The 22666-nt window shown below is 36.2% G+C and overlaps 1 protein-coding gene across 2 annotated transcripts in view; it reads right to left on the bottom strand.

Moving 5' to 3' along the window:
* Nucleotides 1-3357: 3357 nt before the first annotated feature.
* The window catches only part of ABCI11 (non-intrinsic ABC protein 14), a 275549-nt gene continuing 256240 nt past the window's right edge, over nt 3358-22666 (bottom strand). Inside the window, exons 10-11 of one of the 2 annotated variants that reach the window (XM_089825547.1) lie at nt 4356-4399; nt 3358-3519 (exon numbers count right to left, since the gene is read on the bottom strand). In XM_089825547.1, coding sequence (XP_089681673.1) covers nt 3482-3519; nt 4356-4399 — 82 coding nt within the window. In that variant the 3' untranslated portion in view covers nt 3358-3481. The remainder of the gene's footprint in view (nt 3520-4355; nt 4400-22666) is intronic. The other variant, XM_089825555.1, reaches the window with a different exon arrangement.

The following is a 22666-nucleotide window of genomic DNA, read 5'->3' as shown; positions in this document are numbered from 1 at the left end:
TTAAAAAATTTATGACTAAGTCACACATACCACTTCTCCCCCTACAACCATTCAAACTAAGACACCAACTAAAGTTACTACTATTATGCAACATAATCCTGAGTTAACCATGGTAACTATTGCTTCAGCTATTGCATCTTCTTTCAGTCTTCTTCTATGGTTGAGCGATGTTACACATAAAAGAAAGAAGAAATTCCACCTAATGAAGATGACAAACAGGTGAGAAAACAAAGGGTTTTAAAGAATAAGAAAGCTAAAATAGTTTCTCGAGTGATGGTTGATGAAAATCACATCAAGTATGTTGAAGTTGTTGAACCTCTTCTAGAGAAATCTACTTAAGACATGCAACCCATTGATTACAGAATCACAAGGGTTGAATTTTGTAAACAAAAAAGGCTAAGTTATCAGCAAGAAGCACATGCAATTGTTAACTTTTTTTCTTGAAAGAATGATGAAGTGTGGGAAAAGAAAGTGAAACTAGAAGAAGGGAACGCTCTTTTTTTGGGAGTTATTGAAGAGCTGAAGAGGTCTTCTACAAGTAGTGAACCTATTTCAATTGTATGCACAAAAAGAGAGAAGCGGAAGGCAAATATGATTGATGAATGGAGCAGTAATATTGAAAAAGAGGGAATCCAAGTGATTCAAGAAGCATACCAAGAGTTGAGAAAAGAAGAAAACTCTGCTAAATTGGATGACATGTTGAAATCACTCGATCGTCAATTTGAGTTGTTCGATGGAGATCTTGATGCTTCGAACAACATAATGGAAGTTGATTTAGACTTCTTATTGACTATGATGTCGTTACATTTGTTGAAATGTACCATGATTTCGTGCATGTGATGGAAAACAATAAACAAGTTCTCCAAAAACTCATAAAAGAGATAAAGGCATTAGTACTCATGGTATCTACTCAAGAAGATAAGATCAGAGAAGTTTTCAAAGAGTTTCCATGTGAGATCATCACTGAGGACAATAGAATAAGAAGTCAACAAGATTTTTTTATAGAGTTTGCATACGCTATTTGCCTACAACTTGAAGTGGATGACTTCAACATGAGTGTGCTTGACTCATTTTGTAAATTGGAAGTTTTCATTGAAGAATTTGCATAATCAAATGAAGGATTGTAACAAGGAAACATGTAGGGTAGCAAGCAAACTCAAGAAAGTTACCAAGATCTTACAACACACTAGAAAACTGGATGTTGCAGTTATACGAGAGTCCCTACAAAAATTTGGAGAGTTGATTGATAGCATGTGAAAACTCCAAAACATATTTTTACACGCTTTAAGTAGAATAGTAATAGGAAAGTTACATGTAATGAGCATCTATATTGTAACTACATGATAACATGTACCTGTACAATCAACTTATGTAGTCAAGTTGCAATTGCATTAGGCATGCAACTTTGAATAAAGTCAAAGTAATTAGTTAGGATTAGTATAGATGGTTGAGGTTGTTCCACTTTTTCCTCCATATTTCTCTCTGAGGTTTTCCTACATATAGGAGAGAGTTCATTGTAAATACTCATCTTTTGCTTTGTTGGAGAAGGTTGGGCTTGTGACTAGAAGGATTCATATTTCTTGTTGCAAATCTCTAACGTGAATAAAGAAGCAAGTTTTTCTCAAACTTTGTGTTGAGATATTTGGAATTGATAATTGTTTCTTATGTTACATTGATTTATTCATCTTCATTACTTCTCTATTTAAAAGAATTTGAATGTTTGATGTTATTTTTGAAAGACTTTGAGCTTTCATAAACAAGATTAATCTAGTTTGTTAGTGGCAACAAGTACTCAGATTTGAAGACTTAGGGCTTGATTTCTTAGTATTTTATTTCATATATGGATAGTTGATCAAAGACATTGAGCTTTGTTAGGTATTCGTTTTTTTGTTTCAAGAAGGTTGCTTGTAGTAGACCTTGGGTTCTTGCTATCAACCACACAAGTCAAGTATAATTGTTGTCTTAAGGTCGTTCTTACGTTGATACTTAAGCATAACTATTGTCTTAAGGTTGTTCTTACATCAATACTTAAGCCACTATTATTACCATAGCAATAGATTCCTTTTCTTTAATTGCAAATAATAATTGGTAATAGAAAATCATTCATGAAAAAAATGAATTGATTCATTAAATCACCTCTTTATCAATTCCAACTAGTTCTTTGTTGTAGCCACCTACGGTAAGAATAGACACTCCCCTATTGCTGAGAGGAGAGATTTATCTCACTACATCATTGCCTAAAGTTGTCATTTTGTAAGCTATGGTCGTAATGGCTTACTAGAAAAATTGGTCATAATGGCTTACAAAAAAATTAGCCAACACATGATAAGCACATTTGTTCTACAAAAGACAATTTACAACTCATCTAAGAGATCAACATTGCTCAAACATAATTACATATTACACTCAAACAATAGAATTTTAGAATCAAATATAGAACTATTATATACCAAAAAGTGTATGAGATTAACAAACAAAACTACTCTTAATCATTTGAAGAATAAGATTAAATATATATTTATACAAAGTCAACAAAGCTAAGAACAATAAGCCTTGTAGATTTTAAAAAAGGGGATAGCACATCCTATTTTTGCCTAGCCTTAAATTAATTGAGAAAGATAATCAAAACACAATAACATCTATAAGATAGATTTTTCAAAGATCATAACTAGAATGAAGATTCCAATAACTAAAAAGTATAAACACATGTAGTCCAAATATTACACTATCCAATTCAAGTACCTTCTACATATGAGAGATGCATAATTATAAAGAATACATGTATAGTTACCAATAGAAAATTAAGTCTCATAATTTGGTTTGAACCATTAACGTTTTAATTGCTTGTTGTTGCACTCTTTAATAATTGACAAATTACTACATATAGTCATCCATGTGTAGTGTTAAAGATGTCATATTTTTACTATGTCATGTGCTAATTTGGGGCGACACATGATGGACAATGCATTAAGTTATAAGCAAATAACTTGCACAAGTTCATATATAGTGGTCCACAATTAAACAATGCTTAGCCATGTGTGACGAAACATTAATAAAAGTGTTGCATGGTCCAACATAAGTACCCATGTAGTTATGTGAAGAACTATTAAGGCTTGCATTATAGCACATGAAAACTTTCACTTGCATGTAGAAGTTAGAGAGGTCTGCTGAAATTTACAGAATAGTTTGTACAACAATGAGTACAAAAGGATATTATGGGGTTTTGTATCTAATGTACACTTTGTAGTGATACACAAGAAACATGGTATGCCTCGTGGTGCTATGCAAGCACATAAGAGTGCAAAGCATCCATAGGTGTTGTCAAAGTGCATGTGCTTGTAAGATGTGTAAAAATGCACAACACATAATTTCACCTCTATAATTTTCACCAACTTTCTTCATTATTTAAGCAATGCCTTAGGTGTTGATGTACTAAAGTTAGTACATTTATGTGATTGTGGTTGTACACACCAAAATGTAGTTATCGTTCTGGTTGTGTTACCTCGAGGTGCGTCCCACCTACAAAATGTCGAACAAGAACCACTATGAGATTGCTAATTTGAACTACCTTTCCTAAATATTCTCGTTGATTATGACACCTAAAATCTCAACTTGTACTCAAGAAGCTCACCTAGCCATACTTGGGTGCCTATGTTTCTTGAGCTTCCTACAGACTTAAGAATTCACTAAAAATACCATTGAGGGTGTACAAAGCAACAAGTGGTGATACTTGATAAGTAGGAGATAGTTTCCATAGCAAGCCAAATTGTGATATTGCTATCAGGATTTAACTGTGTGATAGCAATATCACATAGTTAAATATTGATAGCAATATCACAATAGTGATACTTATCACAATGCCACCAATATTACACAACCAAAATTGATGTGTTGCACTTGTTTGTTGATCGAAGAAATATTTGTCAAACTACACAAAGGTAACTAATTATAACAAAAAAGCAATACATTTAACAAAAAATCCTTGATAAACTAGTCGTATACATGAATGAATAATAAGCATAGAAAATATATTTTCCAAATATATTACTAATTGCCATATTTACTTACAAGATTCAATTTTAATTTATTTTTTTTATAATTTATAAAAAACACAATACATCTTTGTAAAACAATTCCCTTTGTAGCTACCTTGTGGCTAACCACATAAAGAAACATTCTACCCAAGTTCAAGAAAAACTTTAGAATCAAAGATTTAGATTGATAATATACTATTTTCACATTTTTCCTTTAAAGAATAAATAAATTCTAGGCATAGAAATATCTCTCATTCACAATTTATACTATCTCTAAGAGTTGGTGCTAATTAGATAATGGTTCTTCAATCAAGAACCCACCCATCTCCATTCTCCAAGCCTTGTCCACAAGCCTTGATATTTCCCTGATACAAACACTCATCCAATAAGAATAAATAAGATATAAATTATAGAATTAAACAAAAATTGAATAAAAAACCTTTTGAATTACTATTTTAGGTTTGAGCATAGATATATAAACTTTTAGAAAAAACAATAATGTGTTATGGTATATACATATACTTCAAATTCAAAGTTAAAAGCACAAAAAATAATCTTAAACACATTAAAAAAATAATATCTTTGACATATAAGTTACAAATTTATTAAAATATTTGTCAAAACTATGAAAATTTGTATCTTGATGTGAGCTTTTCAACACACACACACACACACACACACACACACACACACACACACACACACATATATACATAAATGTATATGTATATACATACATACATACATATATATATATATATATATATATATATATATATATATATATATATATATATATATATATATATATATATATATATATATATATGGTGCTTTAAGAAATCTAGACAATCTTCTATTCTATGTTTTTAGGGATTGATTCCTATTAATGATGAGTGATATTGTTGACATGTTATAATTAGTTTATTCTTTTTTATCATAATAAAATTTAATTAGTGATATTGTTAAATTGACACCTCATAATTAGGTTATTCTTCTTTAATAAATTTCTAGTTATATTGTTGACAACCCTTGGCTAACCAATAAGTTAAATTAAAGGTTTTAGATCAATAAATTGAATTCTATGACAAATATATGCAAATAAGATACATATCTCATTTGGATGGCTCGATCAAACATATTAGAGTGTATGCTTAACTCTTTGCCTAAAGGCCAATCAATCATAATGGCCCTAAGAATAATCAATGGGTAGACTATCTAGATCATCGTTTTGAGACTTGCTAAGACTTGGTCGTTCCCTAGTTGGGTGACCTTGGGTGAGTCCTAGGGATTAGACTCAGACTCAACTAACTCCTAGGAAAGACTCACCCAAATTTGGCACTCACTAGTGAGCCATGATAAAGAGACTCAAAAAGTGTTTCAAGTTGTTTATATTCCTTTTATTTGGTTTCCTCATCCCTAAGAGCCAACTCATTTCATTCTATTAGCCAAATAATGAGAAGAATGAGTTTTGAGGCTTGCATAGAAGGGAAACTAGCAAGGAGGAAGAGCAAAAAATCATCAATAAATCACATTGGAGGACAATACTTTGCAGTCAATGTATCAAAAGCTCTATAACAACAAACGGAAAGAGGTTGCACCCCATTTCAAGTTTTCTCTAAGATATAAGATAAATATTTTTTGGTTTTATTTCTATTTTTTAGACATATTTAACTATTTTTCTAAAAATAAAAAAAACATTTCAGTCCTTTTCCAAACAAATTCAAACTTCAAACAACAAACCCTACATTTAATTTTTTTTTATTATATCAATAGAAAACACTATATTTTCTTAAAACATAACAAAATAATTAGGGACCCCTACATTTTCCAATGACAAAAGTTAAGAATACAAACCTTTTTTTTCTCTTTGGGACAAGCCCTATATTTTAAGTATGTGTATAAATGACAATGCACAAATACATATTGTCTTATTGTAGTAACCTTGAGCCTTTGAAAATCATATTTTTTCACAATGTCTACTTCTAGAACTAAGGCTAAGGCTAAGACCAATAAATTAACTCAAAGGGATGAAGCTTGGAAACAAAGATAAAAAGGAAATGATGATTATAAATATTGCAAAACAAGTTTTCATGGTGGCACCAATAGATTGAATAATCATATTGTTTGAATATGCAGTCATGATGTTGACATGTATACATTAGCACCCACTAAGTTTGTTCATGAGTGCCAAGTGCAATTAGAATTTTTTTACGCAAAGGAAATGAAGATGTGCAAAGAGGAGTTGGTGAGTATTGGTTTTCGTTCAACCGAAGGTTGTGTTGGAGAGGATTCTTGCATGCCTCCATGCATCCGTGTGCTTCTTCTTCTGCTCTTGCTAGTGGCACTATTAGCATTAGTCCTAGAGTTCCCAAATCTAGATTGGATTCATATTTGTTGTCACTCACTATTCCTAGTTCATGTAATGTTCCCATCATAAAATAAATAATTAGTCAAACCTTTGTTTATGGGCCGATTGATTTAGTATATCTCGGACCCATTTTTTATTTAATTGTTTCGGTAGGTGTGCTATCTTTGTAAACTCTTAGAAAATTGCCTTGAAAGTTATTTAAGCACAACATGTAGGTAGTAGTTGGTATGCAATTTGGATTATTTCTTTGTACTACGAATTCCTATTGGAGTTTTGGATTGTTTGCCATTTCAGAAGTGAAAGATCTTCCCTATTTGGCTATTCCGATTTCGGTGGGATTCAACCCTCACCCTATTCCGTCTGTGTAATACTTGGCTCGGATTTGGCAAATCAGAGCATTAATCTTGTTTGTTAATATCATTGTCTTTTGCAGTATATCTTTAATTTTGCATAGTTCAAATCAATAGTGCATGTTCAGTGACTATATTGAGATCCTATGGTTAACAAATTGATTGAAGTCTATTGGATTGTGCAATCTTCCATCACCCACCGTTCCCCCTCCCTTCACCCCCTCTGTACACCATCCAACACCACTATACAACCTTTCACCCTCCATATACCATCCGACACCACCATACGTCCAATCTAGTCAGTCCATCCCCTACTTTGCATACGGTATGACCTCGCCTTCACACCCATCGTACATACACCATCACACCGTACGACCTCTACCAAGACACTTCGAACGAGCATTCATCCTCTCACCACCAATGGCTTTTGTACAGACTTCAAGCAACCATTACAACATGATTAAGTACAACTTCGGGTCCCTTCGTACTTTGGGAACATTACAGTGGTATCAGAGCCAATGATCCTACCAGCCTATAGATAGTGAATGAAAGTTTATGGCCGGAAGAGAAAAAGATCACATTTAGTTGATAGAATGGCAGATGAAGAACCCACTCCTGCCGAACTCATAGTGCACCTAAGGGATCTTTCGAGGAATTAGGCTCAGATCAGTGATACTCAACGACTTATGGAAGAAACTCTCAAGAAATTGGCAAACAATAAGATATCTGGTGAACAGAATGGTCACAACGCAGACTCGATGTTAGGGAAGGCAAACCCTCATCCAACGTTCTCAGCCTCCCATGTCAATTTTCCCTCAATGGATGAAGGTACCACACAAAGGAAATAAACAAACCTCTGAAGAAGTTCAAGAACAGTTGAGAGAAGATTGGAAGAATGCAAATTTTGAGGAGGATATATCCTACAAAGATTATGCAGAATTGAGAATGAGATATTTCGGAGGAGAAAACCGAGGATATTTTAATGACGATCTCAGAAGAAAGTTGAGTAAGGTAAATCTATCACCATTTGGCAGATCTCGATCCATATTTGCCCAAGCATGGGTAATGAAGGTCGATACTTACTTCCAACTTAATCCAATGCCAGAAGAGGAAGCAATTAAATTTGCAACACTTCACTTGGAGGGATTGGCACATGAATAGTGGCATCATAGCACTATCACATTGGGGCATGACCAAGTAAATACTTATGCAGAATTCACTGAGAGATTGATAGATTGATTTGATGGTAAAGATCCAGAACTTAATTTCAAAGAGTTGGCACAATTGAGGCAAACTGGATTGGTTGACCACTACATCCAAAATTTCATAAACTCTTTGTTTTGGTCACGAACATTTTCGAAAGGATACTTATAGTGCTCTTCATGGACGAACTGACAAAACCACTGAGGGGTTTGTTAAAAGGTTCCAATCTTGCCATCTTTTCGAAGGCTATAAAAATGGCACAAAACATGGCATCATCATCAAAATCATCCTCTCAAGGTTACTCACACTCCAAATCTTCAATATTTCCAAGGGCAGAGATAACAAACCTATGTTGAAGAAGCCTTCGTTGGAGGAAGCTACTAGATAGGAGCTCAAAAGGAGGAAATTATGCTTCAATTACGAGGGACCATGGGAACCTGGGCAAAGATGCCTCAATAAAGGGAAAATACACTACCTTGAAGTCATATCCGATGATGAGGATGATGAGGACAATCTACCCACATAAGACGACCACCCCCACAAGGACTCCAAAATGGTTAATCTAAACTGTACAGAGAGAATTGTTGCATTGGTATGACATGGAGAAACCATCACCTTAGCCAGGAGCCTGAGATGTACGGTATTTCATGTATGGGGAACCCTTCAAGGACAAAGGGTCATTATGATGCTTGACAACGAAGCCAATCTAAATTTCATAAACTTATCTTTGGTGAAAAGAAGAGGTCTACCTACTAAGATGCACACAAGATTCCAAGTCGAGGTCGTCAAAGGAACACTTTTGCCTTGTACGCACCTTGTTCTCCAATTGAGCATCACCATGGCTAACCACACTATGAAAAAGGACTTCTTTATAGTGGACCTAGATGATATGGAGGTTATTCTAGGTATACATTGGATGAAGACACTTGATGAATACACTCAAAGTTTCAAATGGATGGACTTTTGTTGTCGATGGGAAGAAGGTTGTTCTCCGTGGAATGCCCAATGAGGGACCAAAGGAAGTTTCGGCACAACAAATGGAGGCCATCTTTTAGCATGATGACATTGCATGGGCTGCACATTGTTTTGTTCGAAAGAACCTATAAAAGGACAATATACACTCATCCGGGATGATGATCTTCAAAATATCTTTAGTACCCATGATAAAGTTTTTATAGACACTCATCTTGGCATACCCTCCCATCGCGGGTTTGAGCATACGATCAAGTTAGAAGCTGGCACCAAACCAATTATCAACACACCATACCATCATCCCAAAATATTCAAAGACGAGATCAAGTAGATGATTTAGGAGCTACTCGAGAAAGAATAGATCCATCCAAGCTCTAGTTCTTTTACATCATATGTGGTATTGGTAAAAAAGAAGGATGGGACGATATGCATGTGTGTGGACTACCGTGTACTAAATAAGAAGACAATTAAAAATAGATACCCTATTCCTAGGATCGATTAATTGTTGGATGAGCTGCATGGTGTGGTTTATTTTTCTAAAATAGATCTTCGTTCCAAATACCACCAAATCCACATGCAGGAAGAAGACGTGGAAAAGATGACATTTCATTGTCACTATGTGCATTATGAGTTCCTGGTCATGCCGTTCAGATTAAAAAATGCACTAGCTACTTTTTACTCTTGCATGAATCATATCTTCAACAAACAACTATGTAAGTACTTGCTATTATTTTTTGATGATATCGTTGTTTACAAAAAACTTGGGAAGAACACTTGAAACACTTAAATGAAGTCCTAGGAATCATGAAAGCCCAATCCTTGTTCGGCAAGCAATCCAAGTGTGCATTTGGAATGACAAAAATATTATACCTAAGACACATTGTCAATAAATATGGAGTGCAGGTCCACGAAGAGAAGATTCAAGCTATCCTAGATTGGCCCCCACCAAAATCGCTCTCAGTTGCTAGGGTTCTTGGGACTGTGCAGTTACTACCAGAGTTTTCTAAACGGGTTCTCTTAGCTCAACACACCAATAACAGATCTCACTAAGAAAGGCTCCTTCCAGTGGAATGAAAGAGTGCAACACACTTTTGATAACTAAAAAGAAGCAATGAACACTTGTTTGGTTCTCGCCTTACCTGATTTTACACAACCATTCATTCTAGAGTGTGATGCATCCGAAGAGGGCATTGGAGTGGTATCACTGCAAGATAGACACCCTATAGCCTATGATAGTCAAAAGCTTGCACAAGCGTAGTGTCTATATGCCATTTATGACATAGAGATGTTGGTCATCATGTACACACTAACCAACTTTTGACAATATCTAGAAGGTGCCAAGTTTTCCATTCGTACTGATCATAATAGTTCGAGATATTTTCTAGAGCAACGAGATCTAAATGAGAGGCAACAAAAATGGGTAAGTAAGAGTCAGGTAGTTTCTAGTAGGTGCCAAGTTTTTCGTTCATACCAATCATAATAGTTTGAGATATTTTCTAGAGCAATGAGATATAAACGAGAGGCAACAAAAATGGGTAAGATTCAAGTTTGATTTCGACATTGAATATGTGAAGGGAAAGAACAATATGATTGCAGATGCCCTGTCAAGCAAACATGCCATCTGTTTACTATCTCAGATCTCAACTGACTGGAAAGCACACTTTTTGGTGGAATATTCCAGAAACACATTTGCATGTAAGCTAATGGATGACGAAACTCAAAATGATCAATACAAGGAGGTGGATGACATCAATTCCTATAAGGATCAGATATACTTGGTGCCTGAATCCAAACTGAAGCAGAAAAACCTAAAGGAAATACATGACTCACCCTTGGTTGGACACCCAAGGTTTCTCAAAACCTATAGACACCTCAAGGAGAGGTTTTCATGGATGGGACTTAAAGGAGATGTATTGTAGTATGTATAGGAATGTGCAGTCTTTCCTATATTAGAACGAAAGTGGAAAATTATCTCTATGGACTTCGGCACCAGAGTTTTTAAGGTAAATTGGAAGGATTGTATCTTTGTGGTGGTGGACAAACTTATGAAGTATGCACACTTCTTTGCCATCCCCTCAGATTTCCAGGCTGTGCAAGTAGCAGACTTATTTTTCAGAGAAGTTTTTCGTCTACATAGATTACATTGAAACATTGCTAGTGACACGGATGGTTGGTTTATCAGTATTTTCTAGACATCATTATTTCAGTTGACATGAACTAAATTGTCACCAAGTACTAGCTACCACCCTTAGACAGACGGACAAACGAAGATTGTGAACAAGTGGCTATAAGGCTACCTCCGAAACTATGTTTCGGGACGACAATGTGATGGGTCAAATGGATGCATCTAGGGGAATACTGTTGTTGTTGGTAAAATTATAAAATAACCGATAGGTAGATTAGTATCTGAATGGCTGCGACGGTTGAGTCACCCCTTCGGAATGGTATATGTACACCATCCGGAATGGACTTTGGATCATTGTTGTAATCATCATTGTAAGCAATCATATCAATATGTAGTATCTTCGACATACATGCAAATAATAAAAGGAATACTTTTATGTTACATATTCTTGTCTATTGTCTACATGCATTAATAAACCTTTTACCCCGTATGGTAAACAACTGTGACAATACCACTTATCACATGTCCATTGAGATGACAACCTTCAAAGCACTATACGAGTATGAATGCCTTTCATTTATTGATGTGGTACTTGGTGAGTTGCGCACCAAGGGCGAGGGACTGGCTTCAGGAAGGGCAAGACATCTTGAGATTCTTGAAAGAGAACTTACAAAGGGCGCAGAATCAACAAAAGATGTACGTTGATAGACAAAATCGAGAGAAGTTTCGTAGTAGGAGACTTGGTCTATCTCAGACTCCAGCCATACAAGCAATCCTCATTGAAGGCAAACGGGAAAGAAAAATTGAAGCCACGTTTTTATGGTCCTTATTGTGTACCTCGCCACATTGGTGAAGTTGGCTACAAATTGAAACTTCTAAAAGGATGCTGCATCCACAAAGTCTTTCAAGTCTCCTACCTAAAAAAAGTCGTGGGACAAAATATTGTAGTAACCACAGATATTCCCCCACTCGATGAAGAAGGGAAGCTCGTATTGGAACCGAGTGAGATCATTGATGTACATGGAAAGAATCTATGGAACCGTACCCTAAGGGAGTACTTGGTATGTTGGAAACACTTGCCATTGGAGAACGTGACTTGGGAAGGTGAACACATTCTGCAACATCTGGCATTGCATTTGCTTGAGGACAAGCAAAGTTTGGGATGGGAGGACTGTAATGTTTGTCATAAAATAAATAATTAATCAGACATTTGTTTATGGGCTGATTGATTTAGTATATCTCGGACCCATTTTTTATTTGATTGTTTCAGTAGGTGTGGTTTTTGGCTATCTTTGTAAACTCTCAAAAAATTCCTCCAAAAGGTATATAAGCACGACATGTAAGTAGTATTTGGTATGCGATTTAGATTATTTCTTTGTACTGCGAATCCTTGTTGGAGTTCTGGATGGTCACCATTTCAAAAGCGAAAGATCTTTCCTATTTGGCTATTCTGGTTTTGGTGGGATTCAATCCTCACCCTATTCTATCTATGTACTACTTGGCTTGGATTTGGCAAATCAGAGCATTAATCTTGTTTGCTAATATCCTCCTCCATATGCCCTCCGTCACCACTGTACAACTGATCCAGTCACTTTATCCCCTAACTTGTGTACTGTATGACCTCCCCTTTACATCCATCGTATGGACACCATCACACCGTACAACCTCCATGAAGACATTGTATGACCAAGCATCTTCCTACAACCATTCATCCTCTCTTCTCAAATTTGCGAAACCAGCAAGACAAAATTCCAGCAAGTAAAAATATATTTTAAGAACATAATTTGATTTTATAACTTAGTCTTAAAGCTAGAAAAGAGACTTTCTTTTTCTCTTTCTTATCTAAGATAGATGGTTGCCAACATTCAGTGCTAAAACACCAAACATTCAAAGGATTACCATCCACATATTGAGCTAACCATGCAACACTTCAGGTTGTGAGAGTAATTGGAGTATGTTTGAACACATACACTCCAAGAGGTCCAATAGACTATTCGTGGAGAGGTTGAATGATCTAGTACTTGCTCATTACAACATCCGTCTTAGACAAAGATAGATTTTGGACAATGACAAAACCCCAAACACACTAGAGGAGGTTGATCCAAAATATAAGTGGGTCATTGAGGCTACAAACCTTGTCTTTAGTGACAAGGACCTTGAGTAGATCAAATAGGCACATAGAGAAGCTAAGGATGTAGCCATGGCAAAGGATAGAACATGAGCCAACACATGCACAACTGATATTGGTGAGTGGGGCATGTGACAAGAAAAGACTACAGTTGTTGATTTATCTAGGCCCTACCTTAGGCACCTTTGCAAGAGGGATGCAGGCTACTCTACACTATAGAATTGTTTTTGTTTTAATATATGCTTGGAGATGTCATGGATTTCATATTCTATGAGTTTGACATATATATGACAATATTTACAGTTTTATATATCTAAGTTTGTTATTTTCTTCAACTACAAATCACATGCATATATTTGTGATTCATGTATACTTGTGTATGAGATTAAATTAGCTTCTATTTGATTACATTGTATCTTTAATGTTTACTCAATCAAAGGAGCATGAAACAAGCTTTAAATCCTTAAAAATCTATAAATTTCTTGGATTTTTTCACTTTGCCAAGTTTTTGCTAAGTCCCAAATATTGAGTCGGGCAATCCTTGCCGACTCTGAATCCAGTAATTATTGCCAGATAATGTATCCTCCAATGCTAAACTGGTTATGTTGTTACTTGAAAAAGATGGTATATCAAGAAATAATTATACGCTCTTTAAATAAAAATTTTGAAAGACAAAATAAGAGTATGCCTAAAAGAGCAACACACATTTTGCCCAAAATATACTGTATCAAATCAAAGGGTGTTTATATAATGGAAAACTATGGAGAATCTATAGAAAGAATAATTGTGATTTCCAAAGAGTTGCATATTTAGTTTGTCTGATGTGAGGAAATACTTGTAGAATAACACAACCCTGATAATGATCTTCATAAGCATTTAACTTTCCTACAAGTGCCATAACTCTATAGGGATTTGGATGGAAACAACTTATTACAAAAGATGGAGGAGTTTGATTGTTATTTTCCAATCAAGCAACGTTGACTACACTTTGTTCTCTAACTTGCCTGGGGCACAAGCAATTTATAGTTGTCATGTTTTTATTATTTTATTTTCATGAATATTAGTGATCTCATCTTGGTTTATTAGTTATCATCAGCATTCTCCTTTTTGTGTTCACATACAGCATCTCCCTGATTATATTCATCTAACAACAATCCTAGTTATCCAATCGCCGATTATGGCCATCTGAAGATTGCTCTTGACTAGACTAGTGCTAGTATTCATAATGCAGACGCTAGACCTTTTTTGGGAACTTTGGCAACAGCTTACAGATGGTCCAACCTCATCAACTACTTCAGAGGTTTGATATAAATTATCTTGTCTCTCATGCAGTGATTTCTTTCACAGAAGCTTCAAGTGTTTTAACCTAAGCTCTTGCTTACTAAAGATGACAATTAAATTATCCAATAGAATATCTGTAGCAGTCACAAAAAGATAAACATTGTTAAGTTCTTTAAAAAATTGGCAGCATACTTAATGATATAAGATACTGATACATATGTTCATATGTTGTGTATAGCGAAATCCATTCATTTGTAAAACTCATTCACTCAAAGTAAACCATTCACCACAACCTGTGAATGTTGAAAGTTCACTGTAGGAGTGTCATTAATTCTACAAAGTTTGACAAACAATGATTCCTTAGCTCAATTTTCATGAACTTGAGCAGGTTACTAGAATGAAGGATATGGCTTTCAGTAACAGCAGACTATGGTTTAGAGCGCCACATAAAATGCTCGTTCCATCAAAAGCCATGGGCCACAAAGTTTCATGCACACATGGGCTAATCTCTAGTACGTGACATTTTCTGTGTCTAGTCTTGGACAGACTAAACATGCTAAGAAAGTGGGTTATGATCATGTACTTGCATTTTCTCTTCCATCTAAAACTATGGAATGCCAGATACAGGCGTACAAAGCATTGCAGGATAATTTGAGCGAGATCTTTAATCTTCATGAACTAAACAAAATGCAACGTGAAGTCATCAAACTGGAGGTTAATATTTTGCATTTATCAAATGAAAAAGATTCGAATCAGTTATGCCCAACAATTTCAAGCCCAAATCAGACCTTCATTGTAGGATTGCAAGATGTAATTGTAGTTATCAAATGTGCCACCCTGTTATAATTCACTCACATGACAGTGGCATCTGTTATGCCTGCTAGAGAATGCATGCACGTGGACATTACCATATTTCATTTCCAATTTGTAGGAATCAACGGAAAATGAAATCCCTAAAATTCCATCACTTTACAGTCATCTGTCATCATTTCTGTCAAGGGTATGTTAGGTGATGGAAGTCTAATGAGACTCCAAGGAAAAGGAGGATTGGATCTGGTTGGGTTTTCTTAGGTTGCCCCAGTCATTTGATTAATAAAAAAATCCCTTCAAACCACTAATTCCATCATTCTATGAAATACAAACTCGATTCCCAAAAAATACACATGTAAAGAGGGGCATGGACAAATTCACTTTTCTTTTGTTTAAAATTGAAAATAATATAAAGGTCATTCTTTTAGCACATTAAGCAACTAATGGGAATTTGACAAAAATGCAAACATTCAAGGACAATGTTGAGAGACTGTCAATAGTTAAGTAGCTAATTTATTTACAGCTCCTACTCCTGGCTTGTTGGGGTAAAGAATGTTGGCATTTCACATTATCCAATGTTTCAGGTAATTTTGTTCCTTTGATGAGCTGAGAGGGACATCTGAGAATTGGTACAGAACACATCAAATGTTATGATACGTCTAGTACCCTGCACTTGAGGTTATCTGATGTATTCTGTGACTGTAAGCTACTTTCAGGACCCTGATAAACTTTGAGAATGTAGGGGTGGATATGAAATGACACTGAATGTGAATAGGATGCTAACCAATGATCATAAAGACCTCGATGCTAAAGCCTAAATTTTAATTATCCGTGTCAAGTTCTGACTCTCCTATTTCTGTTCATTTGGATAAAACATTTACACATATCGGTCTAGCACCTTTAGGTCTTATAGGTAGCCTTAGCCAATGCATCCATATATTGAAAAATGGTTAATGTACATTTCCTTGTATCTAAAATTGTGAATATTACTAGCATTTGCACCAAAAGGAGGTGCAATAGTTACACCAATAGCAATATATATTGCATCATTTGAGAAAGCCTGGATTAGATGTTCCAATGTTGAGAAATATATTATTCTCTAATACTTATCATACTTTAATTAGCACAGTAAATTGCAATACATTTCCAATAAACCAGATGCTCCATTGTATATTAGCACAACTTCTACCATTTCAATTTTGTAATTTTGCACACTTTCAAAAACAACGAATGAATAGATTGTAAACAAAAATTTAGTCTCATAAATGAATTAATGTTGCTCATGCCCATTAGGGTTACATTCTATAATGGAAAGCCACTACTTCATCTTGATTAATCTAAAGCTAATCTCGTTCCTAATTTTAAAATTTACATTAGATTGATGACTATAAGTCAATTCATAAAAGATGATAACCTTGTTATTATAGTTATATAATTTTATAAATTTTACAACCAAATTTTATTGCAAATGTTTTTTTAAAATCATTTCACTCCACTTTACATGAAAAAATAACTAAGAATTACTACTGTTTTTTTTAATCTTTGTGATCATATGAGTTGGGTCACAATTATGTCATTAAAAAAGGTGAAAACAAAATTGAATCATACCTTTTTTTACAACTGTACATTTTCTATGGAGAATACCAAAAATATTCAACCTTTGAGAGTGAATTAACTAATACAAAAAAAAAATTAATGACTTTAATCATTAATTTTAGTTCTAACTAAATATTTAGGACATAATATTAAATTTTAATACATAATATTCATTTACTTGAATGGTTTTCATCTACTATCCCTTAGTTTTTGGCTACACCGCATCAAAACTTACTAAGGAGAATAAATTATTAACAAGAGCATCAATTTTTTCATTTTCTATTTTTGGAATCTGAAAATATTATGTTTGCTCCAGCAATTGGAAAGCTCTCCCACTTTGTGCCCATCTCTCTGGATAATAATTATCTCACCGGATCCTTGCCGCCTTGTCTGTTCAATCTTACAACCCTGTGGAACTTGTCCCTCAGCTTCAATGAATTTTCTGGTCTGATGTCTGCAAATATTGGAGTTTGGTTGCTTCACTTGACCTGGCTGCTTCTTGCTGGGAATTATTTGAAAGGTGGATCCCCAAATCATTGGAAAATTGATCCTGCCTTTCTCACCTTGAGCTCATGGTTAACAAATTCGGTGGGATTATTCGGGAAGAGTTCAGGAACCTTTCAAGGCTCACAGTCCTTAATATGCCCTATAATTAATTTGTTAGCAGTACAACCTCTAGACAAATCCCTATCCTAGAAGTTTTTCCAACTGTTCAAAACTGCAAAAGCTTGATTTGTCTGCAAATCATCACACTGGTACTTTTCTTGGATTTGTATTCAGTTAGCTTTCTAATATTAGCAGTAGCATGTTTAAAGAAATCGCCAATCTTGCTGCTCTGGTAGAGCTATACATGAACAAAAACTTCCTTGTGGGCACCATTCTTTCTGAGATTGCATATCTGCTTAACCTAGTAGCTATATATATATATATATCAGTCAAAACAAATTGCAAGGGAGTATTCCTGAAGAAATCAATCTTTTAAATCAATGCTTTCAATATCTATATTGCAATGACAATATGTTGTCCAGATCAATCCCGAAGAGCATATAAATATCTGTCTTGATGAGCTCATTGAAAGTAGATATTCCATTAACAAGAGCAAGCAACATGATACAGTCAGCTTTTCTCTCATCACCAACAATCATAGTATTTTTGAGCCTCAAACATATAATAAGGCTAAAAGAATGCGTGAGTGGGAAATGACTGTGGAAGCTGAATACTAGAGTCTTATGAAGAATAACACTTGAGTGTCTTTTGGTCTTCCTCCAAGAAAGAGCCCATTAGTTGCAAATGGGTCTATAAAGTTAAGTACAAAGTTGACAAAACCTTGACAAGAGCAAAGCTTGTCTTGTTGCCAAGGGGCTTTTCCAAAATGCAGACATTACTTATAAGCATTTTGTTCCTAGAACCAAAATGAGTACCATATGGCTCATCCTTGCCTTAGCAGCTCCATTTGGATGGAAAGTCTATGAGATGGATGTTAATAATGCCTTCCTCAAAGATGAGCTACAGGAAGAAGTCTACATGATGCAGCCTCCTAGTTTCAGGGTCACAAATGAAGAACATCCAGTATGCAAAATTATGAAAACATTGTATGGCCTCAAATAGGCTCCTCCAGCTTAGTAGATAAAAACTGACAAGTATCTCTTAGATAATGGTTGTTAGAGGAGTCTACTAAATTCTAATCTGTATGGCAAAAAAACTGGTGATGATATTCTTGTTGTTGTTTTCTATGTTGATGACCTCATCATCACTGGTAGTTCAACATTTTTGATCGATCAGATCAAATAGAGCCAGTGTCAGTTGTTTGACATTACAAACTTGGACCTTTTGCACTCTTATATAGGTGTTGAAGTTTCCTAAGCTAAAGGTAGTATCTTCTTATCTCAGTCTATGTATGCCTACAATCTGTTGGACAGTTTTCAGATGCAAAATAGCAAGCCTGCATCCACACCTATAGAGAAAGGCTTAATGCTGACAGCCAAATCATATTTACCTGTGGTGAACAAATCAACATTCAGGCAATCGGTGAGCAATCTCATCACCCTCACTACTACCAGTCATAATCTTAGTTTTGCAGTGAGCTACATTTCACACTTCATGACAGCCCCCAAGACTGATCACCGGGTAGCAGTGAAGTGAATGCTACGTTATGTGAAGGGCACTTTTGATGTTGGTCTTTTGCAGAAGAAAAGTCATGATCCTTAACTTATTGGTTTTACTGACTCAGATTGTGGCGATTCCATTAATGACAAAAAACCAACATCTTGGTATATTTTCAGTTTGGGATTCGGTGCAATCACATGGACTACCAAGAAGCAGCATGTGGTCTCTTTCCTTGACAGTCAAGTATCAACGAATAATTAAGCAACTTGTGAGGTAGTTTAGCTTCGAAGGATGCTTTTAGACATGCAAATGTCTCAAGCAAATCCTATTCCCCTTTACTGCAACAATAAGGGGTGCTCAAACTGGCCAATAATTCAGTCTTCCACAAGAGAACCAAGCACATTGACCTTCATTGTCATTTCATTCGACAGCTGGTTGAAGATGGATCAATTCAGTAATTGTATGCTCTGACATAAATGATTTGATGTTGCTCATGCCCATTAGGGTTGCATTCTATAATATAGAGCCACTATTCCACCTTTGTTGTAACAACCTTTTAGGCCCTATCCCTTTAGAAATTGCAAACCCAAGGAGTTTGAATTATTTTCTAAATTTATCATATAACAAGTTGACAGGACCAATAGTTGCTGGAATAAGAGGAATGCAAATGATATAGGTCATAGATTTGTCGTCCAATAACCTACCCGGGGCCAACCCTTCACAGTTTCTAATTCCTATGGACGAGTCATCCATCTAAACCTTGAACTTCGCCCAATTATAGTATCTCCTCTTCAAGGCACAAAAAAAGTGCTTAACAACAAAGAACACGACACTTTATTTTAGTTGGAAGTGACATGAGCTACAACTCCAAGGTCCTCCCATGACTCCTTTGTGGTTTCTACTGACACGACCACAGATAAATCCACACTCCACCTCTTTTCAAGTCACAGGATTGTATCCCTTGGGCACATCCATATCAAAGAGGTTTCCTGTTTGGTTTCTTCTTTGTTTCAGGCAATTTCCTGGCAAGATGGGCATACCAAAAACATGAAATCCTGGCTTTCTCAGTGTTTACCGTATGGGTAAAATGAATCAATGCATACAGATAATGGAAACACGAACAATAGAACTCCTTAGATTATTCGCATATGCCAGAACATTACATTATGCTTCCTAAGATAAGATGAATACAATGCTTCTCGAAGGGGGTATATATACTTTCCGAAGAACCTTCCCAAAGGGGTCTGTCGGCTACATGACAATTACTTAAGGGCCCATCGGCTACATAACAAGAACTTCCCGAAGGGACCCGTCGGGTATATAACAAGAACCTTTCCGAAGGGACGCGTCGGCTAATACACAATTTCTACCAATGACATCATCCCCCCCAAAAAGAAAAGTCGTCTCCTAACGACTAAAAAACAAAACTCAAACAACTAACTACAACAAGATAGATTTGCCACATCACTTTCACATTCGTTCTATGCCTGCGCCAAACTGGGTTCCAAAACACACTGTCTCCTTAGTCAAGCTGACCTTGATAGCCACCTATGCTACTTTCTCTGCTTCCAACTCTGGGTACACTGAACTGCCTTCAACTGGATGATCAACTCCTCCCGAGCTCTCCATTCATCCACCAAGACAGCTTCACGTCCAACACCTACCCTAGTGCCTCTAGTGCACAGAGGCTCCATGCTTGCAGCAACTCCAGGTCTCATCAACTGGTCACACTTTCCATAGTTGATAACCGCAATGAATGGGGGTCCAGGGGGCAATGCCCCCACGGGGTCCCGAGGAGCGCACAATACAAGGCAGGGTCGAGGGGCAGTGCCCCTCGCCGCCAAGACTAAATTAGCACTCTGAAACCCACACAAAACTGCATGGAACACACTTTTTGCAATTTCTCCTAATCCCACACTCTTTCTGGCAACCGCTGGCTCTTCCCCTTCCCTATGGCATCATCTGATACTCATTCTGAGCATTCTTGATTTGTCGACGTTTTTCTTTTCTTTTTTTTTTAGAAAACCTCTTGTCACCCTTCCGTGCTACCAATGTACAGCTACACCATACACCTTGCCACCATATCGATTCCTTCCTTATGCAATATCCTGTAACATCCTCCAAAGTCTAAATGCAATAATAGGTAGAAGCCGTACGCCAAAACCTATAGACTCAATTCGCCACATTATGCAAAAACCATACCCCATATTATGCAAAATCCATACAGCGACCTCAAAACCATACAAATCCGTATAGCAAATGGAATCCGTGTGGCATTAGTATCCAATTAATGTTTCAAGTATATAATGAAAACTTTAAAATCTATATGCCATGCTTTGTCTTAGAAATCCATACGCCAGGCTTTGCCTGGGAAATCTGTACGTCAAGAAAGTCCATTCACCAAGTGCTCTGCTGAATCCGTATGGTACTTAGATTTTTATAACATCCATATGGTGAGGTAGAAAGCTGTACAAGAACATAGGCTTAAAAGCCATATGATGGCTTATCAAAAACTGACTATAAAAATCCGTATGGTAGCTTCACTCCAGAACTCCGTACGGTGACTCCTACTAAAAATCCGTACAATGTCTAAAAACCGTGCAGCAACCAATCCTTAGAAAATCCGTACGGTAACCTTTACTTAGAAACCGTACACTACATCCTCATTTAAAAATCTGTACGGTACATATCAGACTTAATGCTTTTTCGTACGCTGCACAAAACCTCCAAAAAATCCATATGGCGGGAGTCTTAGAAACCGTACAATAACATCACTATCATATAAAATCCGTACAGTACCATCCTTTAAAAAGCCGTACGGTATCTTTTCCATTTTCTCTTCTTTTTTTTTCCATCCACTTTTTGAACAACTATGTACGATATTTACATATATACAACACTTACAGTCTTCTCTCAGTTGTTCATCTACGGAAGTGCGTTACTTCTTTCATGGCAGACATTCAACTTTGACCTATTCACTACATCGAACACTTCCTTTCCGTCTAGAATCCATTGTTTTATTGCTCCATTATCACCCACTTCCCGAATTTGATATGGTCTGACCCACTTAACTTTGGACTTGCCTGGCTTGATCTCATTCTGGCCATCATACTTTAACACCCATTTCCCCGTCTGAAACCTGTTCCGTTTCAAGTGCTTATCGTGCCATGCTCTACGCTTGTTCTGTGTCACCTCCGTAGCCCACTCCTGCAACTATTGCTCATCAAGTTTATTTAAGGTACACGATCTCTCCATCCAGTTTTCCATATCACCCGGTTTGTTTCCGAAGCTCGGTACCATGGACTCCATCAACTGCCCCTTCTAGCTATCAATAACACGTCCACTCCGTACTACTGCAACTTTTATTAAACACTTCCGCTTTGTTTCCTGTGCAGACCGTATGATATGTCTTCCTTGTTGCTGGCACCTTTCTGCTATATCTTTGGTTTGACGTAATCCTTTCTTCCTGCGCGATCGTACAATGGAATCTTTCCTCCTTTTGAGTTCGTACTATATTTCTTTCATTCAGCTTCAGTCATACCCGCGTTTCCTTCTTCGGCTTCTCTATGTTGCTTCGAACATTCAGTTCCTCCTTCGGCTTCTCCATGTTCCTTCAGACATTCATTTCCTTCTTCGGCTTCTCTGTGTTCCTTCAAACATTCATTTCCTTCTTTCTTACCTTCGTCAACT

Source organism: Cupressus sempervirens, chromosome 1, assembly GCF_028749045.1.
Source record: "Cupressus sempervirens isolate cs-2001-9-10 chromosome 1, ASM2874904v1, whole genome shotgun sequence".
NCBI lineage: Eukaryota > Viridiplantae > Streptophyta > Pinopsida > Cupressales > Cupressaceae > Cupressus > Cupressus sempervirens.
The sequence above is the reverse complement of the archived record's forward strand: the minus strand, read 5'-3'. Positions and strand labels throughout refer to the sequence as shown.